The 23,812-nt window shown below is 35.9% G+C and overlaps 2 protein-coding genes, 1 long non-coding RNA gene and 1 pseudogene across 4 annotated transcripts; 2 read left to right on the top strand and 2 right to left on the bottom strand.

Moving 5' to 3' along the window:
* Nucleotides 1-13,131: 13,131 nt before the first annotated feature.
* On the bottom strand, nt 13,132-14,653 carry LOC148930177 (uncharacterized). Its single transcript, XM_089066376.1, has 4 exons — nt 14,620-14,653; nt 14,405-14,479; nt 13,519-13,683; nt 13,132-13,443 (listed from the first exon to the last, which is right to left on the bottom strand). Exons 1-4 carry the CDS (start codon nt 14,651-14,653, stop codon nt 13,169-13,171), a joined length of 549 nt encoding a protein of 182 aa, XP_088922502.1. The 3' UTR covers nt 13,132-13,168.
* A 193-nt stretch (nt 14,654-14,846) lies between these two features.
* On the bottom strand, nt 14,847-15,758 carry LOC148930176 (uncharacterized). Its single transcript, XR_016136637.1, has 3 exons — nt 15,559-15,758; nt 15,413-15,469; nt 14,847-14,909 (listed from the first exon to the last, which is right to left on the bottom strand). It is a non-coding gene; the product is annotated as an uncharacterized LOC148930176 (long non-coding RNA).
* Nucleotides 15,759-17,149: 1,391 nt separating this feature from the next.
* On the top strand, nt 17,150-21,866 carry LOC148930175 (FtsJ-like methyltransferase family protein). Its single transcript, XM_089068358.1, has 11 exons — nt 17,150-17,652; nt 18,121-18,168; nt 18,257-18,412; nt 18,506-18,552; nt 18,767-18,923; nt 19,024-19,085; nt 19,181-19,367; nt 19,701-19,790; nt 20,052-20,191; nt 20,291-20,411; nt 20,716-21,866. Exons 1-11 carry the CDS (start codon nt 17,179-17,181, stop codon nt 21,670-21,672), a joined length of 2,439 nt encoding a protein of 812 aa, XP_088924484.1. The 5' UTR covers nt 17,150-17,178; the 3' UTR covers nt 21,673-21,866.
* Nucleotides 21,867-22,371: 505 nt separating this feature from the next.
* LOC148930174 (syntaxin-112 pseudogene) lies at nt 22,372-23,738 on the top strand (annotated as a pseudogene). Its single transcript, XR_016137206.1, has 3 exons — nt 22,372-22,498; nt 22,610-22,672; nt 22,744-23,738. The product of XR_016137206.1 is annotated as a syntaxin-112 pseudogene (transcript).
* The last annotated feature ends 74 nt before the right edge of the window (nt 23,739-23,812 follow it).

Here is a 23,812-nt window from a genome sequence, read left to right as displayed (position 1 = left end):
ATTAAATGAGGTAACAGTGTATTCCAAGTGAACTATATATAATTGTTGATGATATGTTGTAAATTAATTCTGTGTTTGTTATGTATAGGTAAAAATTCCTCTACAACTAGGAAAAAAGCAAGTACTTCTCCTCAAATCCCTACAGAAATAGCTACTACAAAAGGTAAAAAAATGAAATGATATTTAATGTGTACTTAATGAATTAAAATAGTATTATTCCAAGTGAACTATCTATAATTGTGGATGATATGTTGTATATTAGTTGTTGTGAAGTATTGAATTCATATAATGAAGTAATAAGTTATACAGTAGGTTTTATTACTAAAATGAAGTAATAAAACATTACAATGAAGTAAATGACTCTAAAAATGAAGTATATGTTTACTGTTTTGTATGAGTTTAGGATTTAGAACTAAAATGAACTGCTGCATTGTTTGCATATTCAAATGAACTACATATTTTATGTGATGAGGTAATGCACCTGATCTGTTTTCCTATTAACTATAATCTAGTTGTTGTGAAGTATTGAATTCATATAATGAAGTAATAAGTTATGATAATGAAGTATCATATTAAACTATCTGTAATCATATTAAATGAGGTAACAGAGTATTCCAAGTGAACTATCTATAGTTGTATATGATACGTTGTAAATTAATTCTGTTGTAAATTAATTCTGTGTTTGTTATGTATAGGTGAAAATTCCTCTACAACTAGGAAAAAAGCAAGTACTTCTCCTCAAATCCCTACTGAAATAGCTACTACAAAAGGTAAAAAATGAAATCATATTTAATGTGTGCTTAATGAATTAAAATAGTATTATTCCAAGTGAACTATCTATGATTGTGGATGATATGTTGTATATTAGTTGTTGTGAAGTATTGAATTCATATAATGAAGTAATAAGTTATACAGTAGGTTTTATTACTAAAATGAAGTAATAAAACATTACAATGAAGTAAATGACTCTAAAAATGAAGTATATGTTTACTGTTTTGTATGAGTTTAGGATTTAGAACTAAAATGAACTGCTGCATTGTTTGCGTATTCAAATGAACTACATATTTTATGTGATGAGGTAATGCACCTGATCTGTTTTCCTATTAACTATAGTCTAGTTGTTGTGAAGTATTGAATTCATATAATGAAGTAATAAGTTATGATAATGAAGTATCATATTAAACTATCTGTAATCATATTAAATGAGGTAACAGAGTATTCCAAGTGAACTATCTATAGTTGTATATGATATGTTGTAAATTTATTCTCTATTCTCATGTATAGGTGAAAATTCCTCTAGAAAGAAGATGAATTCGAGGAAATCCTCTCAAATTACTTAGGCAAGTACTTCATTCACACACTTTATTACTTTATTCATGTTCCCTGTTACAGACTCTAATGAAGTAATAGAACATTATAATGAAGTAACAGACTCTAACTATGAACTACCTATTTACTGTATTGAAGTAATATAAATGCTATGTTTATACAATAGAGTTTATTACTAAAATGAAGTAATATAACATTATAATGAAGTATCAGACTCTAAAAATGAAGTAGTTCTGAAAATTCCTCTGCAACTAGTAAGAATGAAAATTCTGAAATCCTGTGTTTGTTATGTTGTATATTAATTATGTGTTTGTTATGTATAGATAAAAATTCCTTGCAACTAGCAAGAATGCAAGTAGTTCTGAAATCCCTGCATAGATTAAAGCATAGATGAATGAAGTATTGAATTCATATGATTAAGTAAGATCTTGATCATTATCTAATTTTTAATATGGTGTGTACTTTTTATATAGCCAAAGGTTCATCTGTAGGGAAATTCGATGCAGCTAAAGGCCTTAAAAATTCTGTTCTGGAAGGTAAAAAAAGTGAAGTCTAAGCTATTTTTGTTTTGAAATAATAAATTGACATGGTGTAGTTAACTAGTACTATTAATTGTATTTATTAATGATGATGTTGATGCAGAGGACATGAAATTGAAGGCTATAGAGAAAACCATTACGCCTATTGAGAAGCTTCAAGGTTAAATTCCAAAACTTCCATTATGGTTTGATTTAATACAACATGTAATTTAATTCATTGACTAAAATAGTCCACTTTTTTCAGAAATGATAAATATGAAGCAAGCATGTGGTGTCAGATTTTTGCCCGGGGGCAAAAGAGTGAGGATCCAAGTCTTGTTGCGGAGAAGGGCAAGAAACTCGGCTGTCATAGCTGCTTTCCAGATTGGAATAGATAGAGCTAGGCGGATGGAACGAGGCACAGTGGACGAAGGATCAATTACACTGATGTGAAATACCTTTGGCTTGAAAATGCCTGCTCTAGATCTAGTCACCATGTGATGAGTGCTAGATGGCTGAGTTATTGGGGAAGGTGAGGAGGATGAATCTGTGGATGGTGGATCTTTATTAGGTGGTGGTTGAAAGGTGGCAGCAGGTGGGGAATCTTGATTAGGTGGTAGTTGAGAGGTGGGTGGTGGGGATCCATGTACATGATCAGGAGAATCATGATCTGAGATGTCCATATGTGAGTCAGGAGGGGAGCTGAGAGGTATAGGAGAGTTTGGAGGTATAGTAGATAGTGAGACGGATGTGATTGGAGAATCTGGAGTGAGCACAGGTGCAGGTGGTAATGAGGGAAAAGAGAGAGGTAGTGAGGGAGGTATAAGAGGTGACGGTGGGATTTGTGATGGGACGAAAGAGAGTGGTTTTTTATGAGGAAATGTGTATTCATCAAACAAGATGTCCCGTGTGATGACAACTTTGCCACAAGGAAGTAAAGCCTTATAACCCTTATGAGAAGAGCTGTACCCAATAAAGATTGCAGCATCAGATCGAAACTCGAGCTTGTGATGATTGGTAGGGCGAAGATGTGGATAGCAGAGGCAACCAAAGGTTTTTAGCAGTGTATAATCTGGCTTTTTGTGATAAAGTTTTTCATATGGGGACATATTGTTGAGAGTGGGCGATGGGAGCCGATTGATGATATATACGGCTGTGGTGAAAGCATCATCCCAAAAAGATGTGGATAGCCCTGATTGAGCTAGAAGTGCCAAACCCATCTCAGTGATATGTCGGTGTTTCCGCTCAGCCATCCCGTTTTGTTGGGGAGTATATGGGCAGGAAACTCGGTGTACAATCCCTCGAGATTGAAGGAGGGATGAAAGGCCCCTGTATTCACCACCCCAGTCAGATTGGAGAGCCTTGATTCTTGTATCAAATTGATTTTCAGCCAACACCATAAAGTGTTTGAACACATCAACAAGCTCAGATTTGGACTTGAGTAGATAGAGCCATGTATAACGACTGAATTGATCGATGAAGTTCACATAATATTTGTAACCATTTCTAGAACTCAAGGGGGCAGGACCCCAAACATCACTATGTACCATTTGGAGGGGAGCAGTGTAAAGAGAAGAAGAAACGGAATATGGCAGACGGTGACTTTTAGCAACACAGCAAGGATGACATAATAAACTTGATTTCATAGATGAGAAGGGGATATTACAACTATGCAAAGTCTTTTCAACAATATTGAAAGCACAATGGCCAAGCCTTTTGTGCCAAAGATCTATGCTAGATGTAGTAGATTTAGGGAAAGCAGTAGAGTGTCCTAATGAAGAAGTATAGGCGACTGGAACACATTTCTTCAACTGTGATGTAGGAGTGGATGATAAAGTAGCAGCAGGCTTGTGGAGATCAAACTTGTAAAGGCCATTCTCAAGGGAGCCCTTGAGCAAAATTGATTTGGTGACCTGGTCCTTCACGAAACAATAAGAGGAATGGAATTCAAAAAACACATTATTATCTCGAGCAAAGTGGGAGACACTCAGAAGGTTCTTGGTGACTTTAGGGACAAGGAGAAGATTTTTTAGCAAAAGAGTTCTTGGTGAAGAAAGAGATGATTTAGCAATAAACTGACCTACGTGAGAAATGGGGACCCCGTGACCATCCCCAAGGTGAAGATTATTACCTCCATTGTATTCAGAAGAGGTGGTCAGATTGTTGAAATCATTTGTTACATGATTGGTGGCACCAGAGTCGGGATACCAGGAGGACATGTTGTCGCCACTGAAATTAGTTTGAGAGTAGTGACTGGGGCTTCCCCTTGTCTGCACCAAGTTTGCCGAAGGAGGTGGTGGTACATGCTGCGGATTGAAGCTGGACTGTCTGGGCTGAGATGCAGCTGCTGGAAAATTTTGTTGGTACCTGTACCAGCACCTATCTGCCATGTGTCCAGGTTTCTGGCATAGTTGGCAGGTGGCTCGATTGCCGCGACTTCTGTAGCCACCTCGACCTCCACGACCTCTGAAATTGCCACCTCCACGGCTACCCTCCCCTCGATTGAAGCTGCTCCCATAATGGCCAATAGTGTTTTCCTTTCTTGGAGGAGGAGCCTGAGATAGGTGAGCAGTAGGTTGAGATCCATCCACATTGATGGAGAGGCTTTTGGTGGATTCGAGCCTGGATTCAAAACTCAAGAGAAGTCCTGTAACTTCTTGAACAGACCAGGTTTCACCTTTGGATGTTATCGTCACCATCACAGGATTGTATTCAGCTCCGAGGCCACTCAAGATGTGAAGAATTTGATCCATCTCCATGATTCGACATCCCGCTGATCCAAGCATATCACATATGCTCTTGATTTTGTTGAGGTATTCCATCATTGTGAGGGAATCCTTTCTTAAGGTTTGTAGTTGGAGTTTGTAGTGCATAATTTTTGCTTTCGACTGGCTGGCGAAATTCGTTTCAAGAGCCGACCAGATCTCCCTACTCGTGGTCAAACCCACCACGATCACCATTGCACTTTCATCAAGAGAAGATTGCAGCCATGCCGCTAGGCGCTGATCCTGCTGGTGCCACACAAGAAAGCTCGGATTTGGCGACATAGTTGACGATTCTGTTGTGACCACCATTTTTGGCGGAATAATTTGCTCTCCCATGAGATACGGTTCGAGTCCGTATCCTCTAACAGTGGCTAAGACTTGTTGACGCCAGATCAAATAATTGCTATCGGATAATTTTGTGGATATCGGGTGACTTTGCGGAAGCATAGGAATGGTGGGGATGTTATTTACTGAAGTTTGTTGTGTTGGGCTAGAGCTGTCACTTTCAGCCATATTTCAAGGTAGAAGAGATTAAGGTGAAGGAAGGGGTCAAAGCCTAGGACGAAACCTAGGCTCTGATACCATGACAGAAAGTTAGGTTGAAGGCCTTCAAAGCCATAGCTAGAAAATGAACAAGGCTACTGTATTGCATAAGGATGATTGTATTGGATGATGAATTTGAAGATCAGTACGTCCCATTATATAGGGAGAATTTCTACATGTCAAAGGTATACTTTGATTTGATTGAATTCTATCTATGGAATGGATCACTAATTTCTTGCTTGTTATCTTCCATAATTTCTGTCAAAGATCCCTGACTTCTTGCTTGTTATCTTCCATGATTTCTGTCAAGGATTTCATTGCAGTGCCAGCTCTATCCAACTCATCATTCATCTTCAACTCTCTGATTCCATCGTTGAAGATGGCAAGGTTTACAGTAATGACCTTAATGATGAAATGAGGACTAAACATAAGCATGATAAGCTGGCAAATACAGAGAACCAAAGTTTGTTAAAATAAATTTTAGTTGAAATGACCTAAATAAGTTAACTGATGAACTAAATAATTTTACTTGCATATGTTAGGCACAAAGAGAATAAGGGAAACAGAAGGTGCTTTACCTGGTGGGGTACAGACAGATAATGATAAGGAGAAGCGAAGAAAGAAGATTGTTAAAAAAGTTTCAGAATCGGAAAATATAGAAGGGAATGATGCTAAAAAAGGAAAAGAGAAAGGTAAAAAGTTTGTTCGTAATCATGCTAAAGAAGATGCAAGTAGACCTTCTGTACAGAGAGTCCTATGTCTTAAGAGAGGACCTAGGAAATTTGTTGAAGCGATTGAATTGCTTAATGGTGATCAAAGAGATGTTGTAGAAGATATGGGGTTTGGAAGTCTGTTGCACTTCAACTTGAAGTATATCCCAGCAAGGCTCGCATTTGAGATTCTTGATCATTTTGATCAAGATACATGCGGTGTAGTATACCAACGTGGTATACTACTACATATTGGGCATGATGATGTGCGGGCTACCTTGGGGTTACCAGATGGTAGTTTGAGGTTTGAGCATAATGGACGTCAAAAGAGCAACAAGTTCATAAATGAGATTGCAGAATCTGGAGGTCGAAAGAGGTCTACAATGGGTGCAGATATGCTGAAAGAAAAGATGTTAAGTGATGTCAGTGGAGGGGAGAAGTTCAGGAAGATATTCCTGATTTTGGTTGATACAATCTTGATCAACCCTAAGGGAGATGGATACTTGCACACACAAATTGAAGGGGTAATCCATGACATTGATAATGTCAAGGAATACAACTGGTGTGGCTATGTCATTGATAGCTTACTCAAGGCCTATAATACCTGGACTTAAAACAAGGACACACCATTCAATGGCCCAATTTCATTTCTGGTGGTAAGTTTTAAATTCAAAAGTTTATTAACCTTAAATAAATATCTTTTAAATATGAACTTTACTAATGATAGCTTTCATTTTGTAGCCATGTTATATTGATAGGATTTTGCTCCATGTTGAACTACACACGCTGTAGACCTCTTTCGACCTCCAGATTCTGCAATCTCATTTATGAACTTGTTGCTCTTTTGACGTCCATTATGCTCAAACCTCAAACTACCATCTGGTAACCCCAAGGTAGCCCGCACATCATCATGCCCAATATGTAGTAGTATACCACGTTGGTATACTACACCGCATGTATCTTGATCAAAATGATCAAGAATCTCAAATGCGAGCCTTGCTGGGATATACTTCAAGTTGAAGTGCAACAGACTTCCAAACCCCATATCTTCTACAGCATCTCTTTGATCACCATTAATCAATTCAATCGCTTCAACAAATTTCCTAGGTCCTCTCTTAAGACATAGGACTCTCTGTACAGAAGGTCTACTTGCATCTTCTTTAGCATGATTACGAACAAACTTTTTACCTTTCTCTTTTCCTTTTTTAGCATCATTCCCTTCTATATTTTCCGATTCTGAAACTTTTTTAACAATCTTCTTTCTTCGCTTCTCCTTATCATTATCTGTCTGTACCCCACCAGGTAAAGCACCTTCTGTTTCTCTTATTCTCTTTGTGCCTAACATATGCAAGTAAAATTATTTAGTTCATCAGTTAACTTATTTAGGTCATTTCAACTAAAATTTATTTTAACAAACTTTGGTTCTCTGTATTTGCCAGCTTATCATGCTTATGTTTAGTCCTCATTTCATCATTAAGGTCATTACCACCACATGCTTGCTTCATATTTATCATTTCTGAAAAAAGTGGACTATTTTAGTCAATGAATTAAATTACATGTTGTATTAAATCAAACCATAATGGAAGTTTTGGAATTTAACCTTGAAGCTTCTCAATGGGCGTAATGGTTTTCTCTATAGCCTTCAATTTCATGTCCTCTGCATCAACATCATCATTAATAAATACAATTAATAGTACTAGTTAACTACACCATGTCAATTTATTATTTCAAAACAAAAATAGCTTAGACTTCACTTTTTACCTTCCAGAACAGAAATTTTAAGGCCTTTAGCTGCATCGAATTTCCCTACAGATGAACCTTTGGCTATATAAAAAGTACACACCATATTAAAAATTAGATAATGATCAAGATCTTACTTAATCATATGAATTCAATACTTCATTCATCTATGCTTTAATCTATGCAGGGATTTCAGAACTACTTGCATTCTTGCTAGTTGCAAGGAATTTTTATCTATACATAACAAACACATAATTAATATACAACATAACAAACACAGGATTTCAGAATTTTCATTCTTACTAGTTGCAGAGGAATTTTCAGAACTACTTCATTTTTAGAGTCTGATACTTCATTATAATGTTATATTACTTCATTTTAGTAATAAACTCTATTGTATAAACATAGCATTTATATTACTTCAATACAGTAAATAGGTAGTTCATAGTTAGAGTCTGTTACTTCATTATAATGTTCTATTACTTCATTAGAGTCTGTAACAGGGAACATGAATAAAGTAATAAAGTGTGTGAATGAAGTACTTGCCTAAGTAATTTGAGAGGATTTCCTCGAATTCATCTTCTTTCTAGAGGAATTTTCACCTATACATGAGAATAGAGAATAAATTTACAACATATCATATACAACTATAGATAGTTCACTTGGAATACTCTGTTACCTCATTTAATATGATTACAGATAGTTTAATATGATACTTCATTATCATAACTTATTACTTCATTATATGAATTCAATACTTCACAACAACTAGACTATAGTTAATAGGAAAACAGATCAGGTGCATTACCTCATCACATAAAATATGTAGTTCATTTGAATACGCAAACAATGCAGCAGTTCATTTTAGTTCTAAATCCTAAACTCATACAAAACAGTAAACATATACTTCATTTTTAGAGTCATTTACTTCATTGTAATGTTTTATTACTTCATTTTAGTAATAAAACCTACTGTATAACTTATTACTTCATTATATGAATTCAATACTTCACAACAACTAATATACAACATATCATCCACAATCATAGATAGTTCACTTGGAATAATACTATTTTAATTCATTAAGCACACATTAAATATGATTTCATTTTTTACCTTTTGTAGTAGCTATTTCAGTAGGGATTTGAGGAGAAGTACTTGCTTTTTTCCTAGTTGTAGAGGAATTTTCACCTATACATAACAAACACAGAATTAATTTACAACAGAATTAATTTACAACGTATCATATACAACTATAGATAGTTCACTTGGAATACTCTGTTACCTCATTTAATATGATTACAGATAGTTTAATATGATACTTCATTATCATAACTTATTACTTCATTATATGAATTCAATACTTCACAACAACTAGATTATAGTTAATAGGAAAACAGATCAGGTGCATTACCTCATCACATAAAATATGTAGTTCATTTGAATATGCAAACAATGCAGCAGTTCATTTTAGTTCTAAATCCTAAACTCATACAAAACAGTAAACATATACTTCATTTTTAGAGTCATTTACTTCATTGTAATGTTTTATTACTTCATTTTAGTAATAAAACCTACTGTATAACTTATTACTTCATTATATGAATTCAATACTTCACAACAACTAATATACAACATATCATCCACAATTATAGATAGTTCACTTGGAATAATACTATTTTAATTCATTAAGTACACATTAAATATCATTTCATTTTTTTACCTTTTGTAGTAGCTATTTCTGTAGGGATTTGAGGAGAAGTACTTGCTTTTTTCCTAGTTGTAGAGGAATTTTTACCTATACATAACAAACACAGAATTAATTTACAACATATCATCAACAATTATATATAGTTCACTTGGAATACACTGTTACCTCATTTAATATGATTACAGATAGTTTAATATGATACTTCATTATCATAACTTATTACTTCATTATATGAATTCAATACTTCACAACAACTAGACTATAGTTAATAGGAAAACAGATCAGGTGCATTACCTCATCACATAAAATATGTAGTTCATTTGAATATGCAAACAATGCAGCAGTTAATTTTAGTTCTAAATCCTAAACTTATACAAAACAGTAAACATATACTTCATTTTTAGAGTCATTTACTTCATTGTAATGTTTTATTACTTCATTTTAGTAATAAAACCTACTGTATAACTTATTACTTCATTATATGAATTCAAGTAGCAGGGATTTAAGTAGGATTTGAGGAGAACTACTTGAATTCTTCCTAGTTGGAGAGGAAGTTTTACCTATACATAACAAACACATAATTAATAAACAACATATCATCAACAATTTTAGATAGTTCACTTGGAATACTCTGTTACCTCATTTAATATGATTTTCACTTTATATTACTTCATTTTTAGAGTCTATTACTTCATTATAATGTTACATCACTTCATTTTAATGTCGAAAGAACACAGCAGTTAAGTTTGATCCAAAAATCGTAAACACATTCATAAGAAACACAGTATCAATATACAACATATCATCTACAATTATAGAAAGTTCACTAGGAATATTTTGTTACCTCATTATCATTATTTATTTCTTCATTTTACAAATTTAATTTTACCTTCTGGATCTGGAATTTTGTTTCCAGCATCTGCATCGAGGTTCCTAGCTGCTTGTTTTACCGTATTTGGTTTAGTGGGCTGCTTGTGAGTCGATTTTTGTACTATTTTGACAAAAATCAGAATCGAAGTTAGGAATTAGATGAAGTAAATTAAGAGTAAGAACTTTGAAAAGCTTCAAAGGTGTATTACCTTCGGCAGATGTTCGGCCAGAACGCAACTCGCGGCTAGAATTTTCCGTTGAAGATTTTCGTGTATCAACCATTTTGAAAATGTGGATTCAATGTGGATAGAAGTGCTGATGGATATCGTCGATTCAGTGGTAGATGGCCGGAGATGAGCGGTGAAGATGAAGATTCGTCGTCGATATAGGGTTTTGTGGTAGATGGCCGGAGATGAGCAGTGAAGATGAAGATTCGTCGTCGATGTAGGGTTTTGTGAGAAAAGTTTTGAAAGAGAAGTAGTTTACAGCGGAAGACTCGAAGCGGGAGAGTAAAATTTTGGGGATTTTGATTTTTTACCCTAATTATGAAATTACATAAATACCCCGCGTTGAAGTAAATTGTGTGTACAATGAACTGCGAAAATTAATCCTTAATTATCTAATCTAGCCCTTGATTTTCTTGATCTTGTGGCTGTAATTTGTTCTCTAGTTATGTGCTTAATGGGCACTTGCCCTATATCACTACTCTCTCTCTCTATATATATAGGGGTGCGATCATATCATAACTCATATTTATGTGATAACCTAATAACCCTATCATTTTATGGGTCAAAAGTATCATTTTCAATTCTCAATTCTCAATTATATATATATATATAATATTATAATTTTCATCTACATTAACTAATAATTTGTATATTTTATTATATTTACTAAATTTTAATATATATATATATATATATATGTTTTTAATCAAAATAAGTATGGCCTTAAATCAAGAAATAGAGACCGTTTTTTATCCATTGGATTAGCCGATCTCATCAATATTTAGTGGATGGATTAATTTGGAAGATATTATTAATTTAATCACTAATTATCATTAAAGGCCAATTTTGTCAATCTCTCATTTCGTTAGTTATGGTAAGTCCTATGATATTGCTATTTCCTCTATTCACTAACTAATTGTCAGCGTGACTTTCCCGTAAACAATCCTTAATTTCTCTCCTTCATATCTTCCATGAAGATTCATACGATCTTCATTTTATTTTCCATTCTAATTAGTTTCCAGTTTCTTCTTCAGTTTACGTCGTGGTATAGATTTTTGGAAATGGAATCCCAAACGCCATCTTCTTCGCATGTCGATAATCAATCATCCTCCGATGACATTCTTGAGAATACAGTTTATGATATTAATTTATGACTGTAGTCTTAGTTTCTTTCAACCATTGCATATTTAGATTTTTATTGGGACATAACTGCGTATGACCTCAATCTACACTTAGTATGACATATCGTATATATCAATTATTTTTATTATTGTGTCTTTATCAGTATTTGTAAAACTGTAAGTATCACTTAGTTTTTGGGCTACTATGACATATTTTTATATGACCTCAATATGCATCTATCATGAACGGTCTTATATGCTGCCATATCTTTCTTGTGTTGAAGAACAAAAAGATGCGCTTGATTCCGGAGAATTTGATTGGTGGTCTATGGTTGAAATCTCCTCTAGTTAAGGTTGTTCATGTTGTCCAATGCCAAGATGTAGCATCACATGTTTTTGTTGATGAGAAGAAGAAGGCCCAAGGAATTTTATTGGGAGAGATGTTGGGTTTGTACCGTTGTTTCTGTTGATATTGATCAAATGCATGAGCTGACCTCTATAGTTCGTGAAGCAAGACAATAGATTTTCGCCGACGGCGTAGTAACGTCTACCGCACAGAAGAAGAAACTAATCAAGGAATTTTGTGGTGTAGAGGCACCCCGGGAAGTAGATGTCCAACCACCTGAAGTCGTCAGCACGAAGGGATCTGGTAGTAGAATGCCCTCAAGAGTGGAGAAGGCTTTGAAGCTTAAGAGCAAGCGTTTGCGTCAATGCAAGAAATGTCAGGAGTGGGGTCACCATGATTCAAGGAATTGCGACAAATTCAAAGAGAAAGAAAAGCGGCGGTCTAGAAGAAATTCTGAAGTTTGATACCATGTACTTTTTTTTGAAGTAATGTCAGTCCAACTTTCAGTTTTTATTGTACTCCATAGTATTTCCAATGTCAGGTTGTGTTTGAAGTAACTTTAGTTTAATTGTTCGCTTATTGGATTTTTATAATTTAATTTTTAATGGACTACATATTATCTTTTCCGAAGTGACTTCAGTTAAATTTTTTTTTTGGATTCCATTTTATTTGCACTGGCAGGTTGTTTGAAATTACTCATATTCGTGTGCAGATTTGTAGTTTAATGTCATGACTCGATATTGGATTATTATGATTCCATTTACACATATTTTTCCATGACTTAAATTTCAGTCTAATATGACCCAGAAGAATACGTGATGTTTTGGGTCAACCGATAAAGTAATCTTTTATTTAGTAGTTTTATGTCATGACTCGTATATTCCATTATTATGACCCTGTTTGCCCATACGTTTCCATGACTCGAATATCCATTTAGTATGACCCAAAAGCTGAATTGTATTGCGTTATTGTTTGTGTATTCTTCGGTCGTGCTTATATTTGATTTATTTATTATGTTAAAACCATGATAAGAGAATCTTGTATTTGTTTTTTACAATATGTTCAACACATGAAAATATTCTTTGGTCGTACTTATATTAAGTTTGTTTGAAACGAACAACTCAATCAAATTTTATGAGGCATTCTTGCACCCAGTAGTTTTATGTCATGCCACGAATGTTGGTATATTATGACACAAATCAACGTAACAATGCTATGCCACAGTTATTCATTTATTATGACACAATATATCGAGTAATTCTCATCACATGAACTGTTCAAGTTTTTCTCACCTTACAGATGAAATAACATATATTAACAATGACATCCAACCGACAAATAAACATGTTTTCCGAGAGCTGATTTTAAGCTTCAAGGTTTCGTGCCTTATGTTCTCATCATCTGCTTCACCTCTTCCAACAACCTCATTTACCTTCTCCTTCCCCTTACTCTCCTTTTTCTTCCTAGGTGTTTTTTTTGGTACTTCTTCTGGTTCTATAAATTCATTATTTTCAATCGCTGGCACGCTTGTATTCATCACAGATTCTCGCATGCGTTTTGAGCCTGTAAACATTCAAACAAATCAAATAATATTCTTTAGAGTTCATAATATTAGTTGTTACATAAAAGTGGGAATACCTTTTGACATATCAGGCGAGTCAGTTACAGCACCAGTCACTTGGGCATGTGAGGTATCTGTGTTATCACTTCGAGCTGTTTCCAAATTCAAATTTTTGAGTCTCTCCTTAGCCCTGGCTCTTTTTCTTATAATCAGTTCATTTGCCTTGTTTAATGACACAAATCCTACACAAGTATGACAATATTATTATATGGCACACAAACTGTATTGCATCAATTTCTTGAATCATAGTGGAATAAGCATTAAAGTTTCTCAAGTTTGCAACTAACTAATACATTTTACAAATATTATATGATACAAGTGTTATATACACATATCATACACAAACATGACATTTATATTACCACATCACATACGCAATTAATTACATTCAAAGTCATTAAAATAAAATAAAGAAGCACAACTCAACCCAATAGTGAGAATACATAGCAAAGGTAGGAATATGTGACATGTTACATCTGAATATTTTATATTTCAGCATTGTCGTTGGTCATGTTGATGAATTATTTACACAATCTCTTAGTATGATGTGCAAACTATATCAACATAATGTTCAATGTGGTTAAGAATGACATAAGAGTGGACATTTGATGACATGTTCCAACTTTATTCTAATGTACAATATCAGTACCATTAACAGTGGTTGTATGAGACATTGTTGTACTCAGTAGTTTATGTCATGACTCAAATAATGAATTATTATGACCCTGATTACCCATACTTTAGCATGACTCCTATATCCGGTTATTATGACCCAAAAACACTAATGATGTGCACTGTGTTTAAAAATGTCATCCTAGTGGACAATCTATGACATGTTCCACCTAATTTACTTAGTTAAGATTAAATTCCACCGAGTCAAACAAACCAATGTAAATGTTTAACCTTTTGCAGCATGTTTTAAGTTTCCAGCCCCTTCCTTCCCAATGGCAGAGGTTTCTACTTCCCCAACGAGTGCATCTGTACAATAAAACAATGTTAATATTAATAGGTGATGTCATAAAACAACAATTGTGTAATAGAGATATCATATCAATCACAACAAGTTATGATTTGTGTTAAAAGTAAGTACCTTTTTCCAGAAATAGAAATATTTTCACCTGTTTCTTTATCTTTTTCTCCTTCAGCGATCATATTTGGAGGTGGTACTGTATCTGAGAGATCATCAACTTAGTTTCTCAAAAAGAACAGTTACATAAGGTAAATAGATATAACTTTAACCTTGTTAAAATGACCACCAGGTCAACAAACTATGATATGTTCCCACTTAATTATGTACTAACAATTATATTCCAAAGTGTCAAACCAATAAATTCATATTTACAACCTTTATCCGCATTGTTTGCGCTTGCTGCCGGATCTATCCCTTTCGTATTCCCCTCCAAACTCGCTGCATAAAAACAATGTTAATACTGCGGCGTACTCGTCAATAAACATCAGTTGTGTAGTTGAGATACAATCACAAGCATATCAGACTATGATTTATGTTTACTGACCTTTTTCAGAATTCGTTAAATCCTTTGCATTTCCTATCCTTTTTTCACTATCTGCAGAGATATTCTTTTTGTGGTGTTGTATATGAAGCATCAACAATTTTAGTGTTTAATATTTACACAAACAAAGAATAATAGTATGACCTATTTTCCATCAATTATATCTCATATTTGTCCTATTAAAAAAGTATATCACATCTCACTTAACTCATTCTTCAGAAAACAGAGGTGCAAAATGAGAATAGGTATATGTTGAACCAAGATACCAAATCCAGAAGTGTTTTAGTTGAACTTGTAACAAAGCAGATTAAGAAAAACCAGCAAACAAATAACAGAGTGCCCAAAAAGAATTAAAACTTCATTACTTCAAATAATAACCTAGACAATGTAGTCGACATACCTTTGTGGTCTCTAGGTTCTGGCGGTGCCTTCTTCTTCACATTAGTTTGTTGATAGACTAGGTCACATCCAACAAATGGAATTGAAATTTGGGTCAGATTTGAGTTTGGTTTCGGTGAAATTGAAAAATAAACAAAACATAAAAACCTTTTCCGTCATGTGTTCCGGTTCCAGAAGATCTAGTGTCCACCATGGTTGAAAAATACACTCCAGACGATCTTGAAGAAGATTTTGATACCCAGACGATCCCTTGTTCAGCGAATCAGTTGTTAGAGCTTTCTAGGGTTTCGGCGAATCTGATGCCAAGACGATTTGGGTGATTTTTAGTGAAGTTTGTAGCGTTTGCGGATTTTGTGGTGGTATTTGGGTGAGAGAGAGGAATTGAATGGCGCGGGAACCGAAGAATCCACTTAATAACGTGTGGATTAATGATCCCAATTAATCCGCTCTTGAAAAACGGAAAGGGCGGTTCATTGTATTTTCCATTCCTAAATTACCCTTACATGACATAAATCACTCTTATTATGACCCACATAAAATGTTGAAAATGCCTGAACGTGACCGTTCATCTCTAGATCTTACGGTCCATGTTTAGTCTGTATTTCTATACTTAAGGGCTTATTTTGGTAGATGAAGACCCTATATATATATATATACTATATTACTAATTATCTATAAGGTTTAACATTTTTTGAGACATATAATTAATTATTTTGTCATATACTAAATTTACTAAAATAAATTTTGTATTATATATTTAATTATATATATTTGCTCAGTAAAATGGTTCGACCAGTGATTGAACCGGTCCGACTGGTTGAACCGTGAACCAGTAGCTTCGCCGGTTCGCTTACCGCTCCGATTTTTAAAACATTTTATTTACATTAAAACTTTCCAAGTACATAATTAACACAGTTATTTACATTAAAACTTTTATGCATGAAATATTCATTAATTAAAAACATATGAAAATATAGAAAGTCATGTATGAAAATATGAAAAAATTCATTATGGCTGATTTTCATGCATGGAAAACTAATTATTTTCAATCACTAAATATGGAAAATTCATGCAAAGAATTAATTATGACTGATTTTTAACCAATTAAAGAATAGTTATAGATTTAAATTTTTAGAAAATAAAAAATTGGCTTCCGGCGCAGCACCGGGTCGCTCTCCATGCCCCTTTGGAGTCCCACCCTGCCCTGACCCCCATAATGCCCCTCGCCATGACCTTCCTAAGTCGACCCTCTTTCTATTCATGAAATGCGGTCACTATAGAGTTAAACTTTTTAAAATTTGAGTTATTGGAATTCTTATTCAAAAGGAATCCGAATTTAGGAAAATCTTAACAATTTTTAAAGTTTATGTATTTGTCGTCATTAAAAGAATAAAAGACTTGATTATGATGTTTGAATTTACACCCAATTATCCCATTGATAAATGGTCACTTTTTTTCCATCGAAGCAACTATATTTAAGTTAGTATATTTCTAAATCATCTAGATTATATATTATTGTATTCTTTTACTGAATACGCTTGGAATATTATTAAAAAAAATACATGGCTCGATACATTCAAACAGTACCGCTAGTACTTCGCATAAAGACATACAAATTCAAATGGCCAATTTACAAAATCTACCAAAATATGAAGACCCAAATAAAAATTAAAGAAAAGGGCAAATTCGTAAGAGCCCATGTTCCTGCATAAACCCTAATCATAAATATCCGTAATCACTCTACACTCGCAAATTCATCGATCAGCAATGGGGAAAGTGAAGGGGAAGCATAGGTTGGACAAATACTACCACTTCGCCAAAGAGCACGGCTACAGATCTCGTGCAGCGTGGAAGCTCGTGCAGCTCGACGCCAAATTCCGTTTCCTCAACTCCTCCCGCTCCGTGCTCGACCTCTGCGCCGCTCCCGGAGGATGGATGCAGGTCTGCGTCGAGCGCGTTCCCGTCGGCAGCCTCGTCGTCGGCGTCGACCTCGATCCGATTCGACCCGTGCGCGGCGCCGTCTCGCTGCAGGAGGACATCACCGATCCCAAGTGCAGAGCCGCCGTCAAGCGTATCATGGCGGAGAACGCCTGCTCGGCTTTTGACCTCGTGCTGCACGATGGCTCGCCCAACGTCGGCGGCGCGTGGGCGAAGGAGGCCACGAGCCAGAATGCGCTGGTTATTGACTCGGTGAAGCTCGCCACCGAGTTGTTGGCTCCTAAAGGGAATTTCGTCACCAAGGTAATTAGGGCTTTTGTTTTGTATTTGCTGAATACTTTATTGGTTAATTATATTTAAAAATTCTGCTACCATTACAGTTGGTGTTGTTGAGTTGCAAGGGACTGTGGTAATGATGCCTTTTTGTTTTGTATTCACTCGATAATTTATTGATTAATTGTGTTTAATATTCTGCCACCATTACGATTGATGTAGTCAGAGTTGCAAGGAATTGTGGTAATAAGGGCCTTTTGTATTGTATTTGCTGGATAATCTATTGGTTATTTTTGTTTAAAATTCTGCTACCATTACAGTTGGTGTTTGTAAGCTGAGTTGACAGGGACTGTGGTTTAATTATTGCTGCGTATAGTAACACCGGCACTTTTTTTAGTTGGGATTGCATCTTCGGGACATGGCTGTTATACTTGTGTCATTATACTGCAAAAGATCAACATTTTTACATGACTTCTCTTTCTCTGTTATTTTTGGCAGGTGTTCAGGTCCCAAGACTATACTGCAGTGCTGTACTGTCTTAGACAGGTACTAATTTTCTTCATATGAGTATGATTGTAGTTTTCTCATACAATACGACATTATGTGATTTTGTGAGCTGGGATGTGCTTTGCAGCTATTTGAAAAGGTTGAAGTGGACAAGCCCGCAGCCAGTAGATCAGCGTCAGCCGAAATTTATGTTATAGGCCTTAAATACAAGGCACCTTCTAAGATTGATCCTCGCCTTTTGGACTTCAAGCATTTGTTTCAAGGAGGAAAGGAGCCTCCAAAGGTACTTTGATGTTTCTCTGATCTGTCTTGCTGTATCCTCTTCTGCATTGACTTCTTTTGAGGGTACTCATCCCTATGCAATTGACGTTACCAGGTTGTAGATGTGCTTAGAGGGACGAAACAAAAACGTCACCGTGATGGGTAATTCTGATCTTACCATATTAATATTATTCAATCACAGTTGGACCTTTGTTATGTAACTCACCAGTAAAGGGCTCTACATGTACTGTGTTTCCATTGCCAGGCCTTTGTGTGGAGATTAGAATACATTTTTTGTAGTTTTTTGGTTTCTATAGATGTGCATTAATGCCTATGATTAGTATTCAAATGTTATAATATGTGTTCTAATCTGCAGGTATGAGGATGGTGACACAACTTTGAGAAAGACAAGCACTGCATCTCAGTTTATTTGGTCTGACAACCCTCTTGAAATCCTTGGTTCAGTCACTTCTATAAACTTTGATGATCCTGATTCTTTACCTTTAAAAGATCATACACAAACAACTGAAGAGGTATGTGCAACTGGTAATTATTAGAAAAACCTTGTTGTTGTGGATATATTGAATAATCATGTGACAGTTCTATTGCTTTGTCTTGTAAAATAATGGACAGGTTAAAGCTCTATGCGAGGATCTACGTGTTTTGGGGAAGCAAGACTTTAAGCATCTTCTAAAGTAAGTTTGTGTATGGTAAAATGTTGATTATTCAGTGGGCTACTTATGTTTCCCCTGAACTTCTCTCACACGAATCATTTGTCTTCCTTTCACAGATGGCGTATACTTATGAGGAAGGCTCTTTCTCCTTCCGAGAAGACTACTTCTGCTCCCTCTTCTGTTGAAGAAGAGAGCAAGATAGATGAAGATGAGAAACTACTTAATGAAATGGAAGACTTAACCAATGCCATGGACAGGAAGAAGAAAAGGGAAAAGAAACTTGTCGCTAAAAGACTAGCCAAGGTTTTGAATCTCTTCCATTTATTTGTTGATTTCTTGTTATAAAATATAGAAGGATGCACTTGCATCATTCAATTGTAAACACGATGAATATGTCCCTGTTCCTAATCTGTTGCTAGGTAAAATCAAATTAGTAACTTCACTCTAAAAAAAGGTTTTAACATGGACATTCTTTTACAAAAATGGCGATGCACAGATTTAGTTGTCTATGCCATCACATGTTGCTGCATTTTCTCTACTTAGTTTGAAAGTCTTGTAATCCTTATCTATCCTTTATATTGTACCTAGGAAGTCTTTTAGCTGTGATATAATTTTCTTCAATCCTTCTATTTTCAGGACAAAGCTCGGAAAGCATTAGGGAAACAGATGGATGCAATTGAAGATGGTTACATTGATATGGAGTTGTTCTCTCTATCTTCCATCAAGGTACTTCATTCACACGCACCCCATTACCAATACCTCACCCTTCAGCTACCATCTTTATCTTAAGTCTGCAATCTTATCTTCTGGTTACCATATTCTTGGGACTACACTTGACTCCAAAGAAATGGAACAATACACTCTAAAGGTCAAAAAGACTGCTAGTTTTGTACACAAGATTTTCATTCCAGTTCCACAAAAGTGTTAACTGTTTTTTATTGTGGAATTATTTTGATTTTTTCTTCCCCTTCTGATTATGTAATTTAGGAGAAGAAAGATCTTGTGGCTGTTGATAATAATGAGTTTGATGATGATGCCGGTGAAGTTGGAAACAGTGAAAGTGAAAGCGAAGGTGATGCCGAAGAAAGCTCACACAGTGATTTGGATTCTGAGGAGGAAAGAAAGAGGTAGATGCTCTTTTGGTGGCTTCATTTTAGAATTGAATTGAATTGAATGCTGTAGTGAATTTGTTCCCCATCTGACTGAATGATTGAATCTGCATTCAGGTATGACGAACAAGTAGAGCACTTGCTTGATGAAGCATATGAAAGGTTTCTGACTAAAAAAGATGGAAGTGCTAAACAGAGGAAGCGGTCAAAGCAAGATTACAAGGATGAGCAACTGGAGGTATGTTGGTTAGATCTTTCCCATGCTCACCTTGACAATATTTGTTGCCATGTGACCAGTAATATTTTGTGAATTTTCTATTTGAATGCATTTTCTTTCTAAAATCTGGAGTTCGGATTTTTTTTTCTGTTTGTTTGCATGCTTCTCTCCTGTTCACATCCAAGTAGTTTTTGGTTCATGATAGTACAATTCAAGTTTCACATGATGATTCACATGGTATGCTTCACATATAGAGAGATGGCATACAGGACAGTGCAAATTTAAATATGCAGTTGCACATGGTAATTTGTTATTTTATATGCAGGGTGCTGAAGAAACAGTCTTGCATTCAGATCAAGACTCGGACAATGAAATGGGTGATCGCGAAGCAAATCCTCTCATGGTACCACTTGCAGAAGATGAACTAACTCAAGAGGAAATAGCAGCTAAATGGTTTAGTCAAGATGTGTTCATGGATGGAGACGAACATGAGAAATTAGGTAATGATGATAGTGAAGATGAAATGCAGGTTGATTTGCCAGTGAAACCCACCAGAGTTTCAGCAAAGAAAACTGAAGCTTCTCCTGAGCAACCTGTTTGTCAGAAGAAGGCGGACAAGGTAGACGATGGTTTTGAAGTAGTGCCTGCCCCAGCTACAGATTCCGATGATTCTTCATCTGATGAGTCAGATGATGATGATAGCATTGAAACAAAGGCAGAAATACTGGCTTGTGCTAAAAAGATGCTATCTAAGAAGCAGAGAGAACATATGATAGACGATGCTTACAACAAGTACATGTTCCATGATGATGGGCTGCCCAAGTGGTTCCTGGATGAGGAAAAGAAGCATCGCGTGCCAGTCAAACCCGTGACAAAGGAAGAGATAGCTGCCATGAAAGCACAGTTCAAAGAAATCAATGCCCGGCCTGCTAAGAAGGTAGCGGAAGCCAAAGCCCGTAAGAAACGTGCTGCGTATAAGAAACTGGAGAAGGTTCGGAAGAAGGCTAATACCATATCAGACCAGGCTGACATTTCTGACCGTTCCAAGGGGAGAATGATTGAATCGCTTTACAAGAAGGCAACAGCTACAAAGAAGCCACAGAAGGAGTACGTGGTAGCGAAGAAGGGAGTCCAAGTTAAGGGTGGCAAGGGGAAGGGCGTCGTTGATCGGCGAATGAAAAAGGATGCGAGGAAGAAGGGGGGAAAGCAGAAAGGTAAAGGCTCGGCAGCGAAGGGTTCGGCAAAGGGCAAGGGAAAGGGAAAGGGTTCCAAAGCCAGGTAGAGAAAGGAGAGAAACGGTAGGATTTGTTTGAAGATTGAAGCTCTCACCTAGATTGAGATATAGCAGGGATCAATAATTCCTGTCTAAAGTTGGGTTCCATTTTTGTTGAAATTTTGTACTATGATTTAATTGTCCGTGCCTACTTTGACAATTATTTAATTACTGCTGTTATAAAATTGTAACGTTTTTTGTTATATGTTGAAAAATTAGAACTATAAATGGGAAAAACAAAAGGAACATCTTTGGTTAAAGTTTTAATGTTGTGCATACGCTCGAAAATTATAGACTCCAAAATCATCGTGTAATATTTTGGACTTTGATATTTGTGCTTATCATTTTATAGTATTAGGGTAATAACTATTTAAATTACTCTACTCACAGTTTTTAAAAAATGTACTAATATTAAATCATGAAGTTTGTGTACTCAAATTAAGAGTATTGTTTGATTAGCTAAATATATTCTTTTCTTTCTTTATGAATTGTTTTTATCAATCAACATAATTTTCTTTATGAATTGATTATACTTGGTTGAGAAAAGTAGAATTTTTCTACGATTTTCAAATCTTATGAGATTGAGCAGAATCCACACTTTGCGATTTGAATTGCTTTTATCATAATTATATTTGATTGGGACAATAATGTAATTAAATGATTAATCAGGTATTATTGCCACATCCTAGGGGTAAAAAAGACTTTACACAGAATCGTAACGGCTACTCGTATTTAATTTTCTTCCCGCATTTAAATTTGGAAAATTCCAACGGATCGCACCGCCCTTGTCTTTGAACGCTCTCTTCTCAGATATCAATTCCATTTCTTCGAAAAGGTTCGATCTTCGTTTCTTGATTACATATGCAGAATCCTTCTTTTTTCGCATCAAGATTGTTCACTCTCCCTCTCTTTATCTGGATGTAATTGGCGAATTTCTTCGTTGCAGGTTGCTTATTGAAGATTTCAAGGGTTCAATCAAAAAAACTTCTTGTCCAGTTTCATCTCTGTGGTACGATTAATTCACACATATGTACTCAATTTCCGTTTCTCATGAATTCGTTTCAATAATTGTGTCAACAGAAGCGGGAAGATGAATGACCTAATGACGAAGTCGTTTCTAAGTTATGTCGATCTGAAGAAACAAGCGATGAAGGATCTGGAATCGGATGTGGAAATGGGGCAACTCGACCCTTCACACGAACTAAACCTCTCCAAATTCTTCGACGAAGTAGGCGCAGTCAAGGCCGAGATGGAGGAAATCACCAACCTCCTCCTCCATCTCCAACACCTCAACGAAGAGACCAAATCTGCACAAAGCTCGAAAATTCTCCGGGGGCTGAGGGATCAGATCAACTCCGACATGGTGACAGTCCTCAGAAAAGCCAAGATCATCAAATCCCGGCTGGAATCCCTCGACAAGTCCAACGTGGCTAATCGGAGCATCTCCGCGGATTACAGAGAGGGGAGCCACGTGGATCGCACGAGAACGGGCGTAACACACGGATTGAGGGTCAAATTGAAGGATATGATGAATGACTTTCAGTGTTTGAGGGAGAGGATCTTGCAGGAGCATAAAGAAGGGGCTAAGGCGAGATATTGCAGCGCGATGGGGGAGGAACTGAGTGATGAGATGTTTGAGAAGATGATATTGGATGGAGGGGTTGTGGCTGATGGGAAGGGGGAGTTGTTTGAGGAGAATCAGCAGAGGCACGCGGTGGTGACGGACTTGCAGAAGAGCTTGGTCGAGCTGCATCAAGTGTTTCTTGATATGGCTGTGATGGTTGATGCTCAGGCTGACAATTTGAACAATATTGAGGAGAATGTGGTGAGGGCTGCTAAGGATGTGAGGTGCGGGACGAAGGAGCTCGATCATGCTAACCGGATGAAGAGGAAGAGGGTTTGTGCTTATTGGATTGGGGTGGTGGTGCTGGTGTTTTTGTTGGTCTGTCTCATTGCCATTTTCTTCTGATTTTAGAGTCTGATGGCAAGATTGTTAAGGCTTAGGGATTGATTGTCTGATGATTTCTTTTCATCAGTCATGGTTTCATGAGAATCTATTCACACGAGTTGTGTTATGTTGGATTATTATTCCTTTTGTTTTTTTTGCTTTTAAGAACCGATCTTGCAGGGAATTGTATTGAATTGTGTT

The sequence above is a fragment of the Salvia hispanica genome, chromosome 3 (genome assembly GCF_029641045.1).
Source record: "Salvia hispanica isolate PSC_SH4W2 chromosome 3, Shi_PSC_v1, whole genome shotgun sequence".
NCBI classification, from domain to species: Eukaryota; Viridiplantae; Streptophyta; class Magnoliopsida; order Lamiales; family Lamiaceae; genus Salvia; species Salvia hispanica.
Note: the sequence above shows the minus strand (reverse complement) of the source record. Positions and strands in the feature narration are given on the sequence as shown.

Excerpts from the sequence above, each read along its gene's own strand:
- LOC148930177 (XM_089066376.1), bottom strand. The coding sequence starts at position 14,653 with ATGATCGCTGAAGGAGAAAAAGATAAAGAAACAG. Across the intron at positions 14,480-14,619 it reads AGAAAAAGATAAAGAAACAG|ATGCACTCGTTGGGGAAGTA; the intron begins GTGAAAATATTT and ends TTTATTGTACAG. Across the intron at positions 13,444-13,518 it reads CTCGCCTGATATGTCAAAAG|GCTCAAAACGCATGCGAGAA; the intron begins GTATTCCCACTT and ends GAATGTTTACAG.
- LOC148930175 (XM_089068358.1), top strand. The coding sequence starts at position 17,179 with ATGGGGAAAGTGAAGGGGAAGCATAGGTTGGACAAATACTACCACTTC. Across the intron at positions 18,924-19,023 it reads ATACACAAACAACTGAAGAG|GTTAAAGCTCTATGCGAGGA; the intron begins GTATGTGCAACT and ends AATAATGGACAG. Across the intron at positions 20,192-20,290 it reads TCTGAGGAGGAAAGAAAGAG|GTATGACGAACAAGTAGAGC; the intron begins GTAGATGCTCTT and ends ATCTGCATTCAG.